This window comes from Carcharhinus amblyrhynchos, chromosome 31, assembly GCF_965287045.1.
Source record: "Carcharhinus amblyrhynchos chromosome 31, sCarAmb.v2.hapA, whole genome shotgun sequence".
Classification (NCBI taxonomy): domain Eukaryota; kingdom Metazoa; phylum Chordata; class Chondrichthyes; order Carcharhiniformes; family Carcharhinidae; genus Carcharhinus; species Carcharhinus amblyrhynchos.
In genome coordinates, this window is record NC_137354.1 from 25,346,824 (window position 1) to 25,369,478 (window position 22,655).

At 49.8% G+C, this 22,655-nt stretch overlaps 1 protein-coding gene across 1 annotated transcript in view; it reads right to left on the minus strand.

The window, feature by feature from the left end:
• The window catches only part of pik3ap1 (phosphoinositide-3-kinase adaptor protein 1), a 101,429-nt gene that overhangs the window by 16,193 nt on the left and 62,581 nt on the right, over positions 1-22,655 (minus strand). The window contains exons 8-10 of the mRNA XM_080215772.1: positions 16,453-16,657; positions 13,301-13,402; positions 9,639-9,815 (exon numbers count right to left, since the gene is read on the minus strand). Of these exons, the coding sequence (XP_080071898.1) occupies positions 9,639-9,815; positions 13,301-13,402; positions 16,453-16,657 (484 nt within the window). The remainder of the gene's footprint in view (positions 1-9,638; positions 9,816-13,300; positions 13,403-16,452; positions 16,658-22,655) is intronic.

Sequence of the window (22,655 nt, forward strand, 5' to 3'; positions counted from 1 at the left end):
ACCCCAGCTCTGACTGTAACACTACAGCCTGCACCATTTCCTTTCCTTCTCCCCCCTGTACTTTATGAATGGTATGCTTTGTCTGTATAGCGCACAAGAAACAAGACTTTTCAATGTGTGACGATATATGTAACAACAATAAATCAAATATCAAGAAATCAAAAATTTAACACAACTGCTCCACCAATCAAACAATCAAGTGACTGTCACCATTCCAAACAAGAGAAATGCAGCAGATACTCAGTGAATCAGAAAGGACCTGTTCAAGTTTCTGCAAATATCTTGAATTTGATTTCGCCCAACATCAGAAATGTTCTGGATAAAAATAAATTACTGCGGATGCTGGAAACTGAAACCAAGAGAGAAAACGCTGGAAAATCTCAGCAGGTCTGGCAGCATCTGTAAAGAGAGAAAAGAGCTGATGTTTCGAGTCCAGCTGACTTTTTGTCAAAGCTAAAAGGCATGGGAAGTGGGAGATATTTATACTGCAGGGGGAGGGAATGAAAGGTGAGTCAAAGTCACAGAAACCAGGGGGAAAAGACTAGTAATAGCTGTCCCCAGAGAGAATAAAGGGTGTGAATGGGCAAAGGCAGAGAAGCTGTAAGCAGTGACAGACAAAGATGTTGGCGGGTGGGGGGAGAAGAGAGAGAGAGAGGGGGGTAGGAGAGAGATAAAATTGAGAAATGTTCTTCAGCGAGTAACTCTGGACCTCTCTGTAATCATTGTTTTGGGCACATTATTAGCTCATTTTCACGTGAGTGTGCTACCTGAAGCTGAAACAAGACAGTTTCCAAAGGCAAGCGGCAGCCCACCTCCACCTTCTCAAGGGCAATTAGGGATGGCATTTAATAATTACAGGTCTCACAAGTTGCTGTGTAAGTGGTGTGTCTGCCTCCACAGCAGAAGAGAATCAGCTGACTCTAAAAGTGAGCGATCACCCCACAGGGTGGAGTCCTCTCGCAGGCAGAATAATCCAGCAGCCATGTAATTAACCCAACTCCAGCACAGCCTGGAACTGTAACTCCTCTCCCGAGGTTCTCTTATCAATATCTTTTATTCCTCACAAAGTCTGAGACCTCTTTACAACATTCAGAAGTGCCACTAAGCTCACTCGCGCCTTCTCAAGGGGGACAAGAGATGGGCAGTAAACGCTGGCTTGGTCAGAGATGCCCACATCCTGTAAATTAGAACCATAGAAAATTACAGCTCAGAAACAGGCCTTTTGGCCCTTCTTGTCTGTGCTGAACCATTTTTTGCCTAGTCCCACTGACCTGCGCTTGGACCTTATCCCTCCACACCCCTCTCGTCCATGTACCTGTCCAAGGTTTTCTTAAGTGTTAAAAGTGACCCCGCATTCACCACTTTATCCGGCAGCTCATTCCACACTCCCACCACTCTCTGTGTGAAGCCCCCCCTTAATATTCCCTTTAAACTTTTCCCCCGTCACCCTGAACCCATGCCCTTTGTTTTTTTTTCTCCCCTAGCCTCAGTGGAAAAAGCCTGCTTGCATTCACTCTATCTATACCCATCATAATCTGATACACCTCTATCAAATCTCCCCTCATTCTTCTAAGCTCCAGGGAATAAAGTCCTAACCTATTCAATCTCTCTCTGTAACTCAGTTTCTCAAGTCCCAGCAACATCCTTGTAAACCTTCTCTGCACTCTTTCAACCTTATTAATATCTTTCCTGTAATTAGGTGACCAAGACTGCGTAGAATACTCTAAATTCGGCCTCACCAATGTCTTATACAAACTCACCATAGCATTCCAACTCTTATACTCAATACTTTGATTTATAAAAGCCAGTGTTCCAAAAGCACTCTTTACGACCCTTTCTACCTGTGACGTCACTTTTAGTGAATTATGTATCTGTATTCCCAGATCCCTCTGTTCTACTGCACTCTTCAGAGTCCTACCATTTACCTTGTATATTCTAACTTGGTTTGTCCTTCCAAAGTGCAATACCTCACACTTAAATTCCACCTGTCATTTTTCAGCCCATTTTTCTAGCTGGTCCAAATCCCTCTGCAAGCTTTGAAAACCTTCCTCACCGTCCACTAAACCTTAATAAAGGAAAAAGTGGGGCGAATTGTTGTGCTCCTTCAAAGCGCTAGCATTGACGCGAATGACCTTCTTCCTCGTCCTTTCAATCTAGTGCCTCTGTTGTTAAAAATGTGAACTGTTCTCGAAGTGTGATGCAATATAAAAAGTGCAAGTTAAAAATAGTCACTGCTAAAATAGACATGACTTTATCACAGTACCTTGTGGGTAAGGGTCACTGATCTTACTCTTGAACACCTACGTCCCCGATGCGGTTCAGAACAAACCAAGCATCTTTCGGAAACAGGAAACTGAACCAATGTGTGATATTTCACGGAAGTGAAACTGCTACTCACAAATGAACGTAACAGCATTTGATAGATCCCTTCAGAATGAGAAAGGGAAGTAACTGCCCAGTCGCCTGGCCATGTTGCCGCACAGATGTAGACCTACATATTTTCCATTCAGATTCTTCGAAACATGAGAGAGGAAACTAGGAGAAAAAGTTTCCACTGGGCACAGATAGTCAGCAAAGTAACCAGGATGCCGGTGGCAAAAGCTGATTTCACAGCGTGAGCTGTGATGGGGAATCTGCTCCCAGAACAGCAGCAGATTCGAGGGGAATTTTCAAAAGGAATTGGATAAATAATGGAAGGAGAGAGTATTGCAGGGTCACAGGGAAAGAGGGGGACCTGGGACTGACTCTTCTCTATCAGTGAGCTGGCATAGGCACGAGGGGTTGAATAACTTCTACTGTGCGTAAGGTTCTGTATACACAGTGGGTTAGCACTGCTGCTTCACAGCTCCAGGGTCCGGGTTCGATTCCCGGCTCGGGTCACTGTCTGTCTGGAGTCTGCACATTCTCCTCGTGTCTGCGTGGGTTTCCTCCGGGTGCTCCGGTTTCCTCCCACAGTCCAAAGATGTGTGGGTTAGGTTGATTGGCCATGCTAAGAAATTGCCCCTTAGTGTCCAGGATAGTGGAGGTTAGAGGGATTAGTGGGTAAAATATGTCGGGATATGGGGGTAGGGCCTGGGTGGGATTGTGTTCGGTGCAGACTCGATGGGCCGAAGGGCCTCTTTCTGCACTGTCAGGTTTCTGCGATTCTATGAAAATAAATGATTAAGTGACTCGAGGAGTGGGACGGGATTGGCTCAGAGCCGAGTGGTATATCAGTCATTGGCACATATCTTGATCAGCTCTGCCAAGCAATACGTGAACTATGACAAACCCTAGGGACTGGCTTGGCGGCGCTGACAGCAGTTGGGTGATTTTTGGCAGCATTTAGTCCAATTAGGCAGACAGGGTGGCACAGTGGTTAGCACTGCTGCCTCACAGCGCCAGGGACCCGGGTTCACCTCCCAGCTTGGGTCATTGTCCGAGTGGAGTTTGCACCTTCTCCCCGTGTCTGCGTGGGTTTCCTCCCACAGTCTGAAAGCTGTGCTGCTTAGGGTGCATTGGCCGTGTTAAATTCTCTCTCAGTGTACCCGAACAGGCACTGGAGCGTGGCAACTTCACAGTAACTTCATTGCAGTGTTAATGTAAGCCTACCTGTGACACTAATAAATAAACTTTAAAGTTTAACAATTTATTTGTGAATTATGACATTAGCTGCCCATAAACTAACGATCCTAAAAGCACACTGAGGAATGAGCCAAAAACGAACTCTGGTCAATCGGAGAAAGTTTGAGGGAGTTGGGGCTCACGCTCTGTGTTACAGGTGACGTTCCGAGCCAAAGTCTTTTAGGTCTTGAAGGCTGATCAAGATGAACAGCTGAGAGGCTGAGAGGAGAATTAAAATAGTTCTCGGAGAAGTGAATTGAAATTTACAGTTCAAGAAGTAATTCAAATGGACTTTCTGAGCTTTTGGTGGGAAGAGAAGAATATTATTTCCGTAGGGACAGATTACAGAATGCTGCAGGACAGAGGGATCTGAATGTCTTTCAAATTAACAGCAGGTGGTTAGGAAAAGAAATGTAACATGGGCCTTTAGTCACAGGGGAATAGGTTGGCCTATACAGTCAGACCACAGCTGGAACACTGTATCCAGCTCAGTGTCAGTATATCCGTGAGGCCACAGCTGGAATACTGTATCCAGCTCGATGTCAGTCTATCCATGAGGCCACAGCTGGAATACTGTATCCAGCTCGGTGTCAGTCTATCAGTGAGGCCACAGCTGGAATACTGTATCCAGCTCGGTGTCAGTCTATCAGTGAGGCCACAGCTGGAATACTGTATCCAGCTCGGTGTCAGTCCATCAGTGAGGCCACAGCTGGAATACTGTATCCAGCTCGGTGTCAGTCCATCAGTGAGGCCACAGCTGGAATACTGTATCCAGCTCGGTGTCAGTCCATCAGTGAGGCCACAGCTGGAATACTGTATCCCGCTCGGTGTCAGTCTATCAGTGAGGCCACAGCTAGAATACTGTATCCCGCTCGGTATCAGTCTATCAGTGAGGCCACAGCTGGAATACTGTATCCAGCTCGGTATCAGTCTATCAGTGAGGCCACAGCTGGAATACTGTATCCCGCTCGGTGTCAGTCCATCAGTGAGGCCACAGCTGGAATACTGTATCCAGCTCGGTGTCAGTCTATCAGTGAGGCCACAGCTGGAATACTGTATCCAGCTCGGTGTCAGAGGCCACAGCTGGAATACTGTATCCAGCTCGGTGTCAATCTATCAGTGAGGCCACAGCTGGAATACTGTATCCAGCTCGGTGTCAGAGGCCACAGCTGGAATACTGTATCCAGCTCGGTGTCAGTCTATCAGTGAGGCCACAGCTGGAATACTGTATCCAGCTCGGTGTCAGTCCATCAGTGAGGCCACAGCTGGAATACTGTATCCAGCTCGGTGTCAGTCTATCAGTGAGGCCACAGCTGGAATACTGTATCCAGCTCGGTGTCAGTCTATCAGTGAGGCCACAGCTGGAATACTGTATCCCGCTCGGTGTCAGTCTATCAGTGAGGCCACAGCTAGAATACTGTATCCAGCTCGGTGTCAGTCTATCAGTGAGGCCACAGCTGGAATACTGTATCCCGCTCGGTGTCAGAGGCCACAGCTGGAATACTGTATCCAGCTCGGTGTCAATCTATCAGTGAGGCCACAGCTGGAATACTGTATCCAGCTCGGTGTCAGAGGCCACAGCTGGAATACTGTATCCAGCTCGGTATCAGTCTATCAGTGAGGCCACAGCTGGAATACTGTATCCAGCTCGGTGTCAGAGGCCACAGCTGGAATACTGTATCCAGCTCGGTGTCAATCTATCAGTGAGGCCACAGCTGGAATACTGTATCCAGCTCGGTGTCAGAGGCCACAGCTGGAATACTGTATCCAGCTCGGTGTCAGTCCATCAGTGAGGCCACAGCTGGAATACTGTATCCAGCTCGGTGTCAGTCTATCAGTGAGGCCACAGCTGGAATACTGTATCCCGCTCGGTGTCAGTCCATCAGTGAGGCCACAGCTGGAATACTGTATCCAGCTCGGTGTCAGTCCATCAGTGAGGCCACAGCTGGAATACTGTATCCCGCTCGGTGTCAGTCTATCAGTGAGGCCACAGCTAGAATACTGTATCCCGCTCGGTATCAGTCTATCAGTGAGGCCACAGCTGGAATACTGTATCCCGCTCGGTGTCAGTCCATCAGTGAGGCCACAGCTGGAATACTGTATCCCGCTCGGTGTCAGTCTATCAGTGAGGCCACAGCTAGAATACTGTATCCCGCTCGGTATCAGTCTATCAGTGAGGCCACAGCTGGAATACTGTATCCAGCTCGGTATCAGTCTATCAGTGAGGCCACAGCTGGAATACTGTATCCCGCTCGGTGTCAGTCTATCAGTGAGGCCACAGCTGGAATACTGTATCCAGCTCGGTGTCAGTCTATCAGTGAGGCCACAGCTGGAATACTGTATCCCGCTCGGTGTCAGTCCATCAGTGAGGCCACAGCTGGAATACTGTATCCAGCTCGGTGTCAGTCTATCAGTGAGGCCACAGCTGGAATACTGTATCCCGCTCGGTGTCAGTCTATCAGTGAGGCCACAGCTGGAATACTGTATCCAGCTCGGTATCAGTCTATCAGTGAGGCCACAGCTGGAATACTGTATCCAGCTCGGTGTCAGTCTATCAGTGAGGCCACAGCTGGAATACTGTATCCCGCTCGGTGTCAGTCTATCAGTGAGGCCACAGCTGGAATACTGTATCCAGCTCGGTGTCAGTCTATCAGTGAGGCCACAGCTGGAATACTGTATCCAGCTCGGTATCAGTCCATCAGTGAGGCCACAGCTGGAATACTGTATCCAGCTCGGTGTCAGTCTATCAGTGAGGCCACAGCTGGAATACTGTATCCCGCTCGGTGTCAGTCTATCAGTGAGGCCACAGCTGGAATACTGTATCCCGCTCGGTGTCAGTCTATCAGTGAGGCCACAGCTGGAATACTGTATCCAGCTCGGTATCAGTCCATCAGTGAGGCCACAGCTGGAATACTGTATCCAGCTCGGTGTCAGTCTATCAGTGAGGCCACAGCTGGAATACTGTATCCCGCTCGGTATCAGTCTATCAGTGAGGCCACAGCTGGAATACTGTATCCAGCTCGGTATCAGTATATCAGTGAGGCCACAGCTGGAATACTGTATCCCGCTCGGTATCAGTCTATCAGTGAGGCCACAGCTGGAATACTGTATCCAGCTCGGTATCAGTCTATCAGTGAGGCCACAGCTGGAATACTGTATCCAGCTCGGTATCAGTATATCAGTGAGGCCACAGCTGGAATACTGTATCCCGCTCGGTATCAGTCTATCAGTGAGGCCACAGCTGGAATACTGTATCCAGCTCGGTATCAGTCCATCAGTGAGGCTACAGCTGGAATACTGTATCCAGCTCGGTGTCAGAGGCCACAGCTGGAATACTGTATCCAGCTCGGTGTCAGTCTATCAGTGAGGCCACAGCTGGAATACTGTATCCCGCTCGGTATCAGTCTATCAGTGAGGCCACAGCTGGAATACTGTATCCAGCTCGGTATCAGTCTATCAGTGAGGCCACAGCTGGAATACTGTATCCAGCTCGGTATCAGTCTATCAGTGAGGCCACAGCTGGAATACTGTATCCAGCTCGGTATCAGTCTATCAGTGAGGCCACAGCTGGAATACTGTATCCAGCTCGGTGTCAGTCTATCAGTGAGGCCACAGCTGGAATACTGTATCCAGCTCGGTATCAGTCTATCAGTGAGGCCACAGCTGGAATACTGTATCCAGCTCGGTGTCAGAGGCCACAGCTGGAATACTGTATCCAGCTCGGTGTCAATCTATCAGTGAGGCCACAGCTGGAATACTGTATCCCGCTCGGTGTCAGTCTATCAGTCTATCCTTTGGCGGTTATATTGTTAAAGGCTGTTGGTGAGCACTGCATCACTGAGGAATGGACACATTTTGTGTTGTGATTTGTTTATTTTTGATGCAGTCCCCCTTTAAGGCTCTTATCATTTGTCCCCCGTTTGGTTAATTTAGCTAAATTGGTTTAGCCAAAATGGACACAACTGGGAGGGGAAGAGAAGGAGTTTGGGATCTGTTTTGAGACAAAACTGATTTAAGGTAAATGGCAATCTTCAGATTTATTCCTTTACCAAAGACGTGTAGGTCAGGTTGAATGGCCATTCTAAGTTGACCCTTGTGTCAGCGGAATTAGCAGGGTAAATGTGTAGGGTTACAGGAATAGGGTCTGGGTGGGATTATGGTCAGTACAGCTTCGATGGGCCAAATGGCCTCCTTCTGTACTGTAGGGATTCTATTTTAGGACTAATATTGGATTCAACATGGTGGCAGAGGGTGCAAATTAAACCTTGGTGATTGGTGGTTGTAATGGAAGGTTTTTGTCTCTATCTTCTGAAGGTATTCTGCTGCTGGCAATTTGCAATACAGGATGACACAAGATGCAAAATATCAGGCTCTGATTCTTCACCAATCATCTCAGAGGTGGAACTGTACATGTAATGGAAAAGTGAAGTTGAGTTGCCGATGGAGGTTACTCAATTACCCTGAAAGAAACAAGCTTTGGTATCATCATTACCGACAGAGGGTAACATTCAGAGTATTTTCCGAGTGGAATGAGATGGTTAATGAAGAGGGACTGCTCACTCTGCACCTTGAGCTCTGGGTCCAGTTCTGTTCTGGGGGAGGTGCTCAAGATGTGGCTGAACAGATGTTAAAAAATTCATACAGCTATTAGAAACAAAATCCTACTCCAAATAAAACTAGGAGGAAGAGAAGTGAACACAGATTTGATAAATCAAAGGTCATTTCAGGACTGGTGTGGGGAGAGTCCCCTTTCTGTAACCTACACTAGGAATGCAGATTGGAAACAATGCTGTCATTGAACAAATAATTTCACTCAGCCCTGGAACACCTGGATAACAAAAACACCGATGACGGGCTCCTATTTATTGACTACAGCTCAGCCTTCAACATTGTTATTCCCACAAAACTTATCTCCAAATTCCGCAGCCTGGATCCTGAACTCCCTAACTCACAGACCACAGTCTGCAAGGACAGGCAACAACACCTCCTCCACCATCATCCTCAACACCGGTGTCCCACAAAGCCTCTACGGTACTCTCTACATCCCTGTGTGGCCAAACTCCCCTCCAACTCGATTATCAATTTTGCTGATGACACCATCACAGTGGGTCAGATCTCAGACAATGACGAGACAGAGTACAGGAATGAGATCGAGGATCTGGTGTGACGACAATAATCTTTCCCTCAATGTCAACAAAACGAAAGAGATAGTCAAAGACTTTTTCAGGAAGCGTAAAGGAGAACAGGTCCCTGTCTCCATCAACGGGGACAAAGTAGAAATGGCCAAAAGCTTCAAGTTTTTCAGTGTCCAGATCACCAACATCCTGTTCTGGTCCCTCCATGTTGACACTATGGTTAAGAAAGCCCATCAACGCCTCCACTTTCTGAGAAGACGAAGGAAATTTGGTATGTCAGCTACCACTCCCACCAACTTTTACAGATGCCCCATAGAAAGCATTCTTTCTGGTTGTATCACAGCTCGGTCTGGGCTCCTGCTCTGCCCAAGACTGCAAGAAACTATAAAAGGTCGTGAATGTAGCCCAATCCATCACACAAACAAGCCTCCCATCCACAGACTCTGTCTACACTTCCTGCTGCCTCGGTAAAGCAGCCGGCATAACTAAGGACCCCACCGCCCCCACCGCCCCACGCTCCCCGGACATTCTCTCCTCCACCTTCTTCCGTCAGGAAAATGTTACAAAAGTCTGAGGTCACGTACCGACCGACTCAAGAACAGCTTCTTCCCTGCTGCTGTCAGACTTTTAGATAGACCTACCGTGTGTTGATCATTCTCTACACCCTTGCTGTGATTGTAACACCACTGTCTGCACTCCCTCCTTTCCTTCTCTATGAATGGTATGCTTTGTCTGTATAGCATGCAAAAAACAATACTTTTCACTGTATACTAAAACACATGACAATAATAAATCAAATCAAACTGGATGCAGTGGTGGGAGATAGTACAGGAATGTTCTAGATGGATTACAATGGGCTGCATGGCCCCAGTGTCCTTCACAAGCTGCTCCCTGACTTACCTTTAGATATGTAGGGTTTCATGTCATCAACATTACAAGCAGAGTGTGGCCGAGGAACAGGAAGAGGAGGCCTGTTCCCAACCTCTTGAGGATGGTCATCATTGATCACAGTGTCGTACAGATCCTCCTGTCTCTCTCCACAAGGAACATCACACTCCACAGATAGCTCATTATTTCCTGCAATAACAATACAAACTCCATGAAGCTTCAGAAGCCTTGGGCAAAACGCCCCACTTTGTTGAAAAAATGAACTAGCCGGTGTGGCTGCAAACCCGGAACGGTCCCAGGATTACCCAACGTGCTGGAGCATGTTTATATTTGGAGATAGTGAGCACAATTCGGTGTCCTTCATTATTGCAATGGCGAGGGATAGGGTCACACGGCAGGGCAAAGTTTATAATTGGGGCAGGGGTAATTTAATGCGATTAGGCAAGAGTTAGGGAGCATATGATGGGAGCAGAAACTGTCAGGTATGGGCACAAATGAAAAGTGGAGCTTGTTCAAGGAACAAACACTGCGTGTCCTTGATAGGTATGTCCCTGGCAGGCAGGGAGGGAACCATGGTTCACAAAGGAGGTTGAATGTCTTGTCAAGAGGAAGAAGGAGGCGTCTGTAAGGATGAGAAAACAAGGTTCAGTTGGGTCTTTTGAGGGTTATAAGGTAGCAAGGAATGAATTAAAAGAAAGGACTTAGGAGAGCTAGGAGGGGCCATGAGAAGTCCTTGGCGGGTCGGATAAAGGAAAACCCCAAGGCTTTTTACTCTTATATGTGAAATAAAAGAATGACCAGGGTGAGGTTAGGGCCAATCAAGGATAGTAGTGGGAACTTGTGTCAGAAGAGATGGGTGAGGCGTTGAATGAATACTTTTCTTCAGTGTTCACTGAGAGGGGTTGTGTTTTTGAGGATGAGTGAGTGATACAGGCTGATAGGATGGAGAAGGTAGAAGTTCTGAGGGAAGATGTATTAGCAATTTTGAAAAGCCTGAGGGTGGATAAGTCCCCTGGGCCAGATGGGATACATCCTAGGATACTCTGGGAGGCAAAGGATGAGATTGCAGAGCCTTTAGCTTTGACTTTGGGCCCTCACTGTCCACGGGGATTGTGCCAGAGGACTGGAGAGTGGCGAATGTTGTTCCTCTCTTCAAGAAAGGAAATAGGAATGACCCTGGTAATTATAGGCCAGTTAGTCTTACTTCGGTAAGTTAATGGAAAGGGTCCTGAGGGATAGGATTTATGACCATTTGGAAAGATGCAGCTAATCTGGGATAGTCAGCACGGATTCGTGAGGGATAAGTCTTACATCACAAATTTGATTGGATTCTTTGACAAGGCAACCAAGTGTGTAGACAAAGGTAGGGCACTTGATGTCATGCACATGGATTTTAGTAAGGCATCTGATAAGATTCCACAGACTCATAAAGAAGATAAGGATGTGTAGGGCAGAAGGAAATTTGGCCGATTGGATAAGTAACTGGCTGTCTCACAGAAGATGATGACACAAAGGTCCGTGGTGTTGTGGATGGTATGGAAGGATGTCAAAAGTTGCAGCAGGACATAAATAGGTTGCAGGACTGGGCAGAGAAGTGGCATATGGACTTCAACGCGGATAAATGTGTAGTCGTCCATTTTGGCAGAACCAATGGGATGAACGAGTACACTATCAAGGGCAGGAGTCTTAGTAGTGTTGAAGAGCAGAAGGATCTTGGAGTCCGGGTCCACAGGACTCTTAAATCAGCCTCGCAGGTGGAGGATGTGGTCAAGAAGGCGTATGGTGTACTGGCCTTCATTAATCGAGGGATTGAGTTTAGGAGTCGGGAGGTAATGCTGCAACTTTATAAGACCCTTGTCAGGCCTCATTTGGAGTACTGTGCGCAGTTCTGGTCGCCTCACTATAGGAAGGATGTGTAAGCTATTGAGAGGGTACAGAGGAGATTTACAAGGATGTTGCCTGGACTGGGAGGCATGCCTTATGAAGTTAGGTTGAGGGAGCTGGGACTCTTCTCCCTGGAGAGACGAAGGTTGAGAGGCGACCTGATAGAGGTTTATAAAATGTTGAGAGGAATAGATAGGGTGGATTCTCAGAGGCTATTTCCCCAGGTTGAAATAGTCGCTACGAGAGGACACAGATTTAAGGCGCAGGGAAGCAAGTACAGAAGTGATGTCAGGGGTAAGTTTTTCACTCAGAGGGTAGTGAGTGAATGGAATCGGCTGCCGTCAGTGGTGGTGGAGGCGAACTCGCTGGGGTCTTTTAAAAGACTCCTGAATGAGTATATGGGATTTAATGGGATTGGGGGTTATAGATAGGTCTATAGATTGGTAGGTGTTGATGTGATCGGCACAACTCGTGGGCCGAAGGGCCTGTTTGTGCTGTAGTGTTCTATGTTCTATGTTCTAAGACAGAGAGTGGTGGTGGAGGGAAAATTTTCAGACTGGAGGCCAGTTACCAGTGGTGTACCACAGGGGTCAGTGCTGGGTCCTCTGCTATTTGTAATTTTTATCAATGACTTGGAAAAGGGGGCTGAAGGGTGGGTTAGTAAATTTGCTGATGACACCAAGATTGGTGGAGTAGTGGATGAGGTGGAGGGCTCCTTTAGGCTGCAAAGAGACATTGATTGGATGCAGAGCTGGGCAGAAAAGTGGCAGATGGAGTTTAATCCTGATAAGTGTGAGGTGATTCATTTTGGTAGGACAAACTTGAACGCAGATTACAGGGCCAACGGCAGGGTTCTGAGGAATGTGGAGGAACAGAGAGATCTTGGGATTCATATCCACAGATCTCTGAAGGTTGCCACTCAAGTGGAAGAAGGCTATAGAGTGTTAGCGTTTATTAACAGGGGGTTTGAGTTTAGGAGCCGTGGGATTATGCTGCACCTATAGAGGACCTTGGTGAGACCACATTTGGAATATTGTGTTCAGTTCTGGTCACCTCACTATAAGAAGGATGTGGAAGCATTGGAGAGAGTGCAGAGGAGATTTACCAGGATGCTGCCTGGTTTGGAGGGTAGGTCTTACGAGGAAAGGTTGAGGGAGCTGGGGCTTTTCTCTTTAGAGCGGAGGAGGATGAGAGGCAACTTAATAGAGGTTTATAAGTTGATGAGGGGGATTGATAGAGTGGACGTGCAGAGACTATTTCCTCGGGTGGATGTAGCTGTTACTAGGGGGCATAACTATAAGATTGATGGTGGGAGATATAGGAGGGATGTCCGAGGTAGATTCTTTACTCAGAGTGGTTGGGGTGTGGAATACACTGCCTGCTGTGATAGTGGAGTCGGACACTTTGGGAACTTTCAAGCGGTTATTGGATAGGCACATGGAGCACTCCAGAATGATAGGGAGGGGATAGCTTGATCTTGGGTTTGGACATAGCTCAGCACAACACTGATGCCGAAGGGCCTGTACTGTGCTGTACTGTTCTATGTTCTATTTGGTGCTGTAGGGATAGAGAGAGAGAGCGAGAGAGAGGGGTCAGTCTAGGTTTCCAATTCTCGGTGGACAGTGAATGAGGCAGAACTGTCCGAGACTGTGAGGCCTTTCAAGGTCGAATTGCCACTTGACTTATCTGTGGGCAGTGTGGAGGTGGGCCAGCCAGTGAGGGGACATGAGTCAATGTAGTACCCGCTGTGAGTGTACAAAGAGGAAGGGAGGGAAAGAAAACAAACTCACCTTGGAGAAATTTCCTGAGTATGCTATCAGCGGTTGAATTGAAAGGATCCGGGGCCCGTGCAGCACTGTGTGCTGTTCCTATGAATTTAGACATTGGCTCATCTGGAAATAAAGTAAAATATTTCATCCTGCTGCAATATCAAACCCAAACCTCTGAACATGGATTCCAATCATCTTATTGTCTAAAACATTCACTAACACTTTAATATCGATTTCCTCTGAGATATTTAACCAGGGTAACTCGGGTCCTGATGGTTAATTGGTCAATTCCTGCCAATCGGACAATAGTGGCCAAGGAGCAAAACCTTATTCTCAACATGAGGGAGACACAGGCAGTGGACAGAGACCTCAGTCCCTGCTCACTCAGAGAGGCGGGGGGGAGGGTACGGGAGACACTGCTGGCTCAGAGTGGGGGGACACTGCTGTCTCAGGGAGGGGGGACACTGCTGTCTCAGGGAGGGGGGGACACTGCTGTCTCAGGGAGGGGGGACACTGCTCTCTCAGGGAGGGGGGACACTGCTGTCTCAGGGAGGGGGGACACTGCTCTCTCAGGGAGGGGGGACACTGCTGGCTCAGAGTGGGGGGACACTGCTGACTCAGGGAGGGGGGGACACTGCTGTCTCAGGGAGGGGGGACACTGCTGTCTCAGGGAGCGGGGACACTGCTCTCTCAGGGAGGGGGGACACTGCTGTCTCAGGGAGGGGGGGACACTGCTGTCTCAGGGAGGGGGGGACACTGCTGTCTCAGGGAGGGGGGACACTGCTCTCTCAGGGAGGGGGGACACTGCTGTCTCAGGGAGGGGGGACACTGCTCTCTCAGGGAGGGGGGACACTGCTGGCTCGGAGGGGAGAGACACTGCTCTCTCAGGGAGGGGGGACACTGCTGACTCAGGGAGGGGGGGACACTGCTGTCTCAGGGAGGGGGGACACTGCTCTCTCAGGGAGGGGGGGCATTGCTGTCTCGGGGGGGGGCTGCCGTCTTTGGGGGGCGGGGGGGTTGCAGTCTCGGGGAGGGTTGCTGTCTCGGGGGGAGCTCACTGCTGTCTCGGGCAAGGCAATGAATTCAGGAGGGTGGGGGTCTGCTGGTGTTCAGTTTGTGATGAATGGTTTTATTTATACATTGCAATGTGACATCACCTCTATCAGGGTTATAAAAAAAACATTTGTTTCCCTTCCCCACGTTTCACTGTGTCCTAGTCTCAGGTTCCTGAAGACCCACTGACTGACCAATCCCGGGGCCTCGGGTCGGGAATAACCCCAGGATCACAGGGCCGGGATTAACCCCGGGATCACAGGGCTGGGATTAACCCCGGGATCACAGGGCCGGGATTAACCCCGGGATCACAGGGTCGGGATTAACCCCGGGATCACAGTGCCGGGATTAACCCCGGGATCACAGGGCTGGGATTAACCCCGGGATCACAGGGCCGGGATTAACCCCGGGATCACAGGGCCGGGATTAACCCCGGGATCACAGGGCCGGGATTAACCCTGGGATCACAGGGCCAGGATTAACCCCGGGATTAACCCCGGGATCACAGGACCAGGATTAACCCCGGGATCACAGGGCCGGGATTAACCCCGGGATCACAGGGCCGGGATTAACCCCGGGATCACAGGGCCGGGATTAACCCCGGGATTAACCCCGGGATCACAGGGCCGGGATTAACCCCGGGATCACAGGGCCGGGATTAACCCTGGGATCACAGGGCTGGGATTAACCCCGGGATCACAGGGCCGGGATTAACCCCGGGATCACAGGGCCGGGATTAACCCTGGGATCACAGGGCCGGGATTAACCCCGGGATCACAGGGCCGGGATTAACCCTGGGATCACAGGGCCAGGATTAACCCCGGGATTAACCCCGGGATCACAGGACCAGGATTAACCCCGGGATCACAGGGCCGGGATTAACCCCGGGATCACAGGGCCGGGATTAACCCCGGGATCACAGGGCCGGGATTAACCCCGGGATCACAGGGCCGGGATTAACCCCGGGATCACAGGGCCGGGATTAACCCCGGGATCACAGGGCCGGGATTAACCCCGGGATCACAGGGCCGGGATTAACCCCGGGATCACAGGGCCGGGATTAACCCCGGGATCACAGGGCCGGGATTAACCCCGGGATTAACCCCGGGATCACAGGGCCGGGATTAACCCCGGGATCACAGGGCCGGGATTAACCCCGGGATCACAGGGCCGGGATTAACCCCGGGATCACAGGGCCGGGATTAACCCCGGGATCACAGGGCCGGGATTAACCCCGGGATCACAGGGCCGGGATTAACCCCGGGATCACAGGGCCGGGATTAACCCCGGGATCACAGGGCCGGGATTAACCCCGGGATCACAGGGCCGGGATTAACCCCGGGATTAACCCCGGGATCACAGGGCCGGGATTAACCCCGGGATCACAGGGCTGGGATTAACCCCGGGATCACAGGGCCGGGATTAACCCCGGGATCACTGGGCCGGGATTAACCCCGGGATCACAGGGCCGGGATTAACCCCGGGATTAACCCCGGGATCACAGGGCCGGGATTAACCCCGGGATCACAGGGCCGGGATTAACCCCGGGATCACAGGGCCGGGATTAACCCCGGGATCACAGGGCCGGGATTAACCCCGGGATTAACCCCGGGATCACAGGGCCGGGATTAACCCCGGGATCACAGGGCTGGGATTAACCCCGGGATCACAGGGCCGGGATTAACCCCGGGATCACTGGGCCGGGATTAACCCCGGGATCACAGGGCCGGGATTAACCCCGGGATTAACCCCGGGATCACAGGGCCGGGATTAACCCCGGGATCACAGGGCCGGGATTAACCCCGGGATCACAGGGCCGGGATTAACCCCGGGATCACAGGGCCGGGATTAACCCCGGGATCACAGGGCCGGGATTAACCCCGGGATCACAGGGCCGGGATTAACCCCGGGATCACAGGGCCGGGATTAACCCCGGGATCACAGGGCCGGGATTAACCCCGGGATCACAGGGCCGGGATTAACCCCGGGATCACAGGGCCGGGATTAACCCCGGGATCACAGGGCCGGGATTAACCCCGGGATCACAGGGCCGGGATTAACCCCGGGATCACAGGGCTGTCTGCCATTGGCTGCTACACCAGCTGATTGCTCCGACTTACATGTACTTTCCATAACACCTTGCGGCGGCAACATTTCCATCATTGACTCGTAGATATCCTCGTCACAGCCAGGGTTTAGGGTGCATTTCATCAGGATGTCTTTGGACACGATGGCCATGGATTCATACAAGTCCTCAGCTTCTTCCCCTTCAACATTCCCACACAGTTCCTCTTTCAGGTGAGTCTTTAACATGTCGGCTGTTTCCTGGAAAGAGAAACTCCAGCTATTAGGGCGAATCACCAAAGGATTTTCTGAAACAAAACTACTTGCCAGTCTGACCAGTCACAGTCCCCTGCGGGGGGTAGGGGGGGGTTGCGGGTGGTGGGTAGTGGTGGAGTGCTGTTGGGACAGTCCCTCGAGCTGCCCTCAGGACCCTGGCTCGGACCAGGTCTGTCTGCCCACTTCACAACAGCCTTGAGTATGTAACCTGTCTATGCTGATATACCTGTACAGGGGCAGGATTCCGGGGGTGAGGGGGGTGGGGGAGAGGGGGGTGGGAGAGGGGAGGGAGTGGGGTGCAGGGGGGTGATGCCACACAGTCGGGGCCAGCACGAGGAGTGTGAGATGCAGCCAGAGGGTCAATGCTGGGACAGCAGGCTCGATGGGCCAAATGGCCTCCTGCTGCACCATAGGGATTCTATGATTCTATGGAATGTGCAGTTATTTCACAACTGAGAGGGATTGTGTCAATGTTATTACAGGATCCTAAAATATACAGTGCATTTTCCCCATTGAGTCTGCACCAATAACAATCCCACCCAGGTCCTACCCCCCCAACCCCCACATATTTACCCTGCTAATCTCCCTGATTCTACGGAGCAATTTACCATGGCCAATCAACATAATCCGCATTTCTTTGGGCTGTGTGAGGAAATCGGAGCACCCGGAGGAAACCCACGCAGACACGGGGAGAATGTGCAAACTCCACACAGACAGTGACCTGAGGCTGGAATTGAACCTGGGGTACCTGTCACTGTGAGGCAGCAGTGCTAACCACTGCTCCACCACGCTGCTCTATACTATATTTGACATACTGCGTTATATATTATATATTATTATAGACCAGGCAGGTTTCCTGAGGTGAAGCTAAGATCTAATCGAGTTGCTTCAGGTGAGGAGTTTATACAGGGAGAGAGAGACTGGGGAATGGGGGTTTATAGAGAGAGAGAGAAAGCAAGAGAAAGTGTGTGGGGAATGTGGGAAGAGAGAGACTGGGGAGCCGGGTAGTAGTTAGCGTAAGAAATAGAGTTTGGGAATTACACAGTAATGCAGCTCAGAAACAGATCATTCTCCCAGTCTGTGTGAGCTGGTGTTTATATTCTAGATAAGCTTCCCTCTACACCTGTCTCTGCAGCCACTCATCCCCTGAAATTATCAAAACTGTTTTCCTGAATCATTTCCTGTGAAGTTCTACATTCTCACCACACTCTGAGTTCAGGCATTACTCTGGATTCCCCAACTGAGATTTATTAGTAACTAATGTATAGCAATGGCCTCTAGTTTAGAATTCTCCCACAACTGACAATGTTTACAACACAGGAACAGGCCATTTGGTCCATCGGTCTGTGCTAGCTTCCTGCATTAACCACTCAACTGGAGCCACTCCTCCATTCTCTCCCTGTTAATCTTTCCCTTCAGGTCATTATTCTTGTTAAAAGCCATGATTAGATTTCCTTCCATTGAGAATGAATTCAGGTTCAGGGTGAGATTTTCCTGTCACGCTTGCTCAAGTCTGGAAAATCCCAACCAAGGTCAACAGATCTTTGTATGGTCCAGTGAGAGCGGGGCTGAAACCCGAAGGGTGGAGTTCTCCAGCTCTTCCTGTCTGTGGGATCTTTTAAGTTTAACGTTCATTTATTAGTGTCACAAGTAGGCTTACAGTGAAAATCCCTGAGTCGCCATATTCTGGTGCCTGTTTGGGCACACGGAGGGAGAATTTTACACGCACCTAACCAGCACGGCTTTTGGACTGCGCGAGGAAACCGGAGCACCCAGAGGAAACCCATGCAGACATGGGTAGAATGTGCAAACTCCACACAGACACCGAGCGAAGCCAGGAATTGAACCGAGTCTCTGGTGCGGTGAGGCACAGAGCCACCCACTGTGGTCCCGCTGAAGATGGCAGTACAGCCAAGGAATATAAATCACCATCGACTGAGATCCTGCCAGTGGCGAGTCACCTTGGCCATGGGATAAACACAGTGGGGGGGGGAATGCTCGAGAATTCCAGCCTGGATCCCCTGAATGGGAGACAGGGGCGCTCATTCATTTCAATGTGAGATAAAGCTCCTATTGGCTCTAGTGAGTATGGGCGGTACGGTAGCACAGTGGGGTTAGCACTGCTGCTTCACAGCTCCAGGGTCCTGGGTTCGATTCCTGGCTCGGGGTCACTGTCTGTGTGGAGTTTGCACATTCTCCTCGTGTCTGCGTGGGTTTCCTCCGGGTGCTCTGGTTTCCTCCTACAGCCCAAAGATGTGCAGGTTAGGTTGATTGGCCGTGCTAAAATTGTCCCTTAGTGTCTTGAGATGTGTAGGTTAAATATGCAGAGATAGGGGGGTAGGGCCTGGGTGGGATTGTGGTCGGTGCAGACTCAAAGGGCCTGTTTCTGCACTGTAATGTTTCATGATTCTATGTTCTAATGGTGGATTGGTGCAAACTGCCCACAGAGAGCTGCGGCAGAGCAAAGCTCTTACACTCCGTGTTAAGCCTGGAATTTCCATTACTAATGCAGAATGACCATTAATGCCTCGTTCTAACCGTGCAAATCCCTGGCAATTTCTGGAGGACTTATATATTCTGAGACGATGAGAATTATGGAGCATGTCAAGCAACTTTATCTAACATCAAACTTTAACTAAAGGCAGTTTAACTCACATATCACAAACAAGATAAGAAAACAACATTCAGACTCGTGCAGCCCTGTAACTTCCTGTTATAATTTACACTTTTCAGCTGTGCTGCACTATCAACTTGCAGAAAGGAAACTTTGCTAACTTTGGAATGACAGACTGGATTCTTACGGAGATAATCCGGATTTCTCTCAATGATTTTTCTCTCCTCCAGTGTGAGGGAACTAACTGCCTGATTTTAAACAGTGGCACACAGCAGAAAGGGAAGGGTTAAGTTGTTGGAGGAGGGGCATTCATGTTAGCCTCATCAAACTTCCCTGAATTGGGGCACTGGGAAGTTGCTGCCTCACGTTGTTTTGGGCTGAAATTAAACGGCAAAGTCACGTCCCAAAGCAAGAACGAACATGCTGCTCCCACAAAGCCCCCATCCTCGGCCTCTGTCCCCTTCTCATCCTCCCAATTTCTCCCCACCATCTGTGACACCGGCAACCATCTCCGGGGCTCCGTGAACCCCATGGATGTGAGACACGGTTATTAGACCTCGCTAATGTTCACATTGGGGCTTTCGTTTCACTGGAACAAAATCCCCAAACAGTGAATCAAAATGATTTTGTTTATGTTTTAAAGCCATCTTTGCCCACACAACACACCGTTCTGGATATTAAATAGGAACAGGAGGAAGCCACTCAGTCCTTTGAGCCTGCTCTCTCATTCTTTTATATATGGGCTAATCTATACCTCAATCTTAATGACCATGAATGATCTTAATGTTATAGAACATCACAGCGCAGTACAGGCCCTTCAGCCCCCAGTGGAACCAATCTAATAACCCTCTAACCTAAACTAATCCATAGGTGAAGACAGCAAAATATCCCTTTGATGTCCTCACTTAACAAAAATCTATTGATTTCCATCTTAAATGCTTTGGAGTGGAAACCGGAGCGCCCGGAAGAAACCCACGCAGACACGGGGAGAATGTGCAAACCCCACACAGACAATGACCCAAGGCTGGGATTGAACCCAGGACCCTGCCACTGAAAGGCAGCAGCTCTAAGCTCTGTGCCACCATGCTTCCAATCTGCCAATTTGTAAGAGTGGGTGACCAGGTAAGGTCACCTCCAATTGCCTCCTTAATGGGTTTAATTGTTTGTGAGATTGTCAGTGGGTGTACGCGGGGGGAATCTTGCATACAAATGCCATGATTTCAGGGCACCTGCCCAATATCCTCTCGCCCGATTTTATACACTTCCGGATTGGTGCACATCCACTCGATAAATATCAAACTCTCCCTCTGTTCCTGAGTTTAGGAGCCCAGAGAAGGGAACTTTAAATCTTACTGTTATGGGTTGTGAGTTTAAAATACAGTCCGGAACAAATCCAGAAGTGTTTCTAAAAAGCCCAACTGATGTCCCTTTGGGAAAAGGAAGCTGGTTAACCTGCTCTAACCTATCCATAACTTCACTTCCATGGCAACCTGCTCTCAATTATCACCATCTTCAGCCAGCTAAGGGTTAACAATACCCACATCCCGAGAAAGACTATTTTAAGATCACTGTTCCTGGTTGGCCTGCCTTTGAGTGTTTTCCCAGATTCACTGACAGCTGGCAGAGGCATTATTCACAACCTGGGATTCAGGAATAATAACTCGAGGTGCTAATGCTGAGCCAGCACATGAAGGGGAGGGGGATGAGCTGGTCAGCCTAACATTGACCACGGGGATGTTACTGAAATCCACAGTGAGCGACAAAATAAAACTTTTATTTGGAATTCATTGAGAGGAGCAGAATGGATTTGTTAACCACATTAACTGTCTGACTAACGCCACTGAATTCTTTCAGGCGATAGAGAAGTTTGGTCTAGATGGTGCAGTAAATGCTGCAGGAATGGAATTCCAGAAGGGATTTGACAAAATGCCAATTATGATACTTATTATCGGGCAGCACGGTGGCACAATGATTAACACTGAGGCCTCACATGACCAGGGACCCGGGTTCAATTCCGGCCTCGAAAGTTTGTCTGTGTGGAGCTTGCACTTTCTCCCCGTGTCTGTGTGGGTTTCCTCCGGGTGCTCCGGTCTCCTCCCACAGTCCGAAAGATGTGAGGGTTAGGGGGATTGGCCTTGCTACATTGCCCCTTAGTGTCCAGCGATGTGTAGGTTAGGGTGACCGTCTGTATAGCGCGCAAGAAACAATACTTTTCAATGTATCCTAATACATTGTGACAATAATAAATCAAATCAAATCAAAATGTGTTTGAAAGGACACAGAGGAGGGTCTCCCAGGATGTCATCAAGGATGAGGAACTTCAGTTATGAGGAAAAGTTGGAATTATTCTCCTTGGGGCAGAAAAGCTTAAGTGGAGACGACAATCCAGGCGAATGAATGCCAAGCTTTGACACCACCAAATAAACCTGCCATCACCTTTACCAGGTTGGAGGGTTGGGAGGGTAGGAGGGGGGGAGGGGTGCGATAAGGGGGCTGTCCCAGCTTGGGCATCCTGTGCCGATTGGAAGTACCCCCAAGGTTCCCCTTCAGCCCCACCATCCAGTCAATCCCTGTCCTGCCCCTCACTCCTCTCTCAGCCTGCCAGCCTGGCCCCAGTGAGACCCTGGGCTCACCTCTAAGTTCAGACTTCATAGTTCCTCCCCTCTGGGGGGCTGCCTGCAGTCCCAGTGGTGGCCAACGCTCCTGGTGGCGCTGTTGTGTCAAGAGAGCTGCCGGTCATTTGATTGGTCATCAGCTCTAAAAGGAGGGGTTTCCTCCCAGCGGAGACAGGCCAATCAGCCAAGTGCGGATGGGCTTGTCCCCCAGATCTTCGAGTGGTGGGGGAAGGTGGGGGGAGGGTGGGGGTCGAATCCATTTCCCCTCACATGAAATTCAATGTCATCAATAATTCAACAAGGTAGTTGGACAGGAGTTTGGGAACACACAGGATTATAGGCAAAAGGACAGATATGGGGCTAAGCGTAACGTCTCTTTCAAAGTCCCAGTACCAGTAGAACAGTCTCCCTCTGTGCTCTAAGCGATTGCTTCTCTGATTCAAAACAACACAAGGTGTTGTCAGGAGAGCTTTGGGCCTTTACTCGAGTGCACAATCTCGACAGAAAGTCTTGGTCAGCGCCTGAACCCAGGTGGTCGGAGACTGCCTGACCCCTGACCTGTGCTCTTTATTCAGGGGAAGCCCACTCAGCTTCTGTGAGGGTGGAGGGGGAGGGGGGGGAACGCGGATCACAGAGCAGCCTGTCTCCGCATTGGCCTGGGGTAAACACAGTAAGAAGTCTCACATCACCAGGTTTATCTGGTAGTAAAGGCCACTAGCTTTCGGAACGCTGCTTCTTTGTCAGGTGAGTGGGG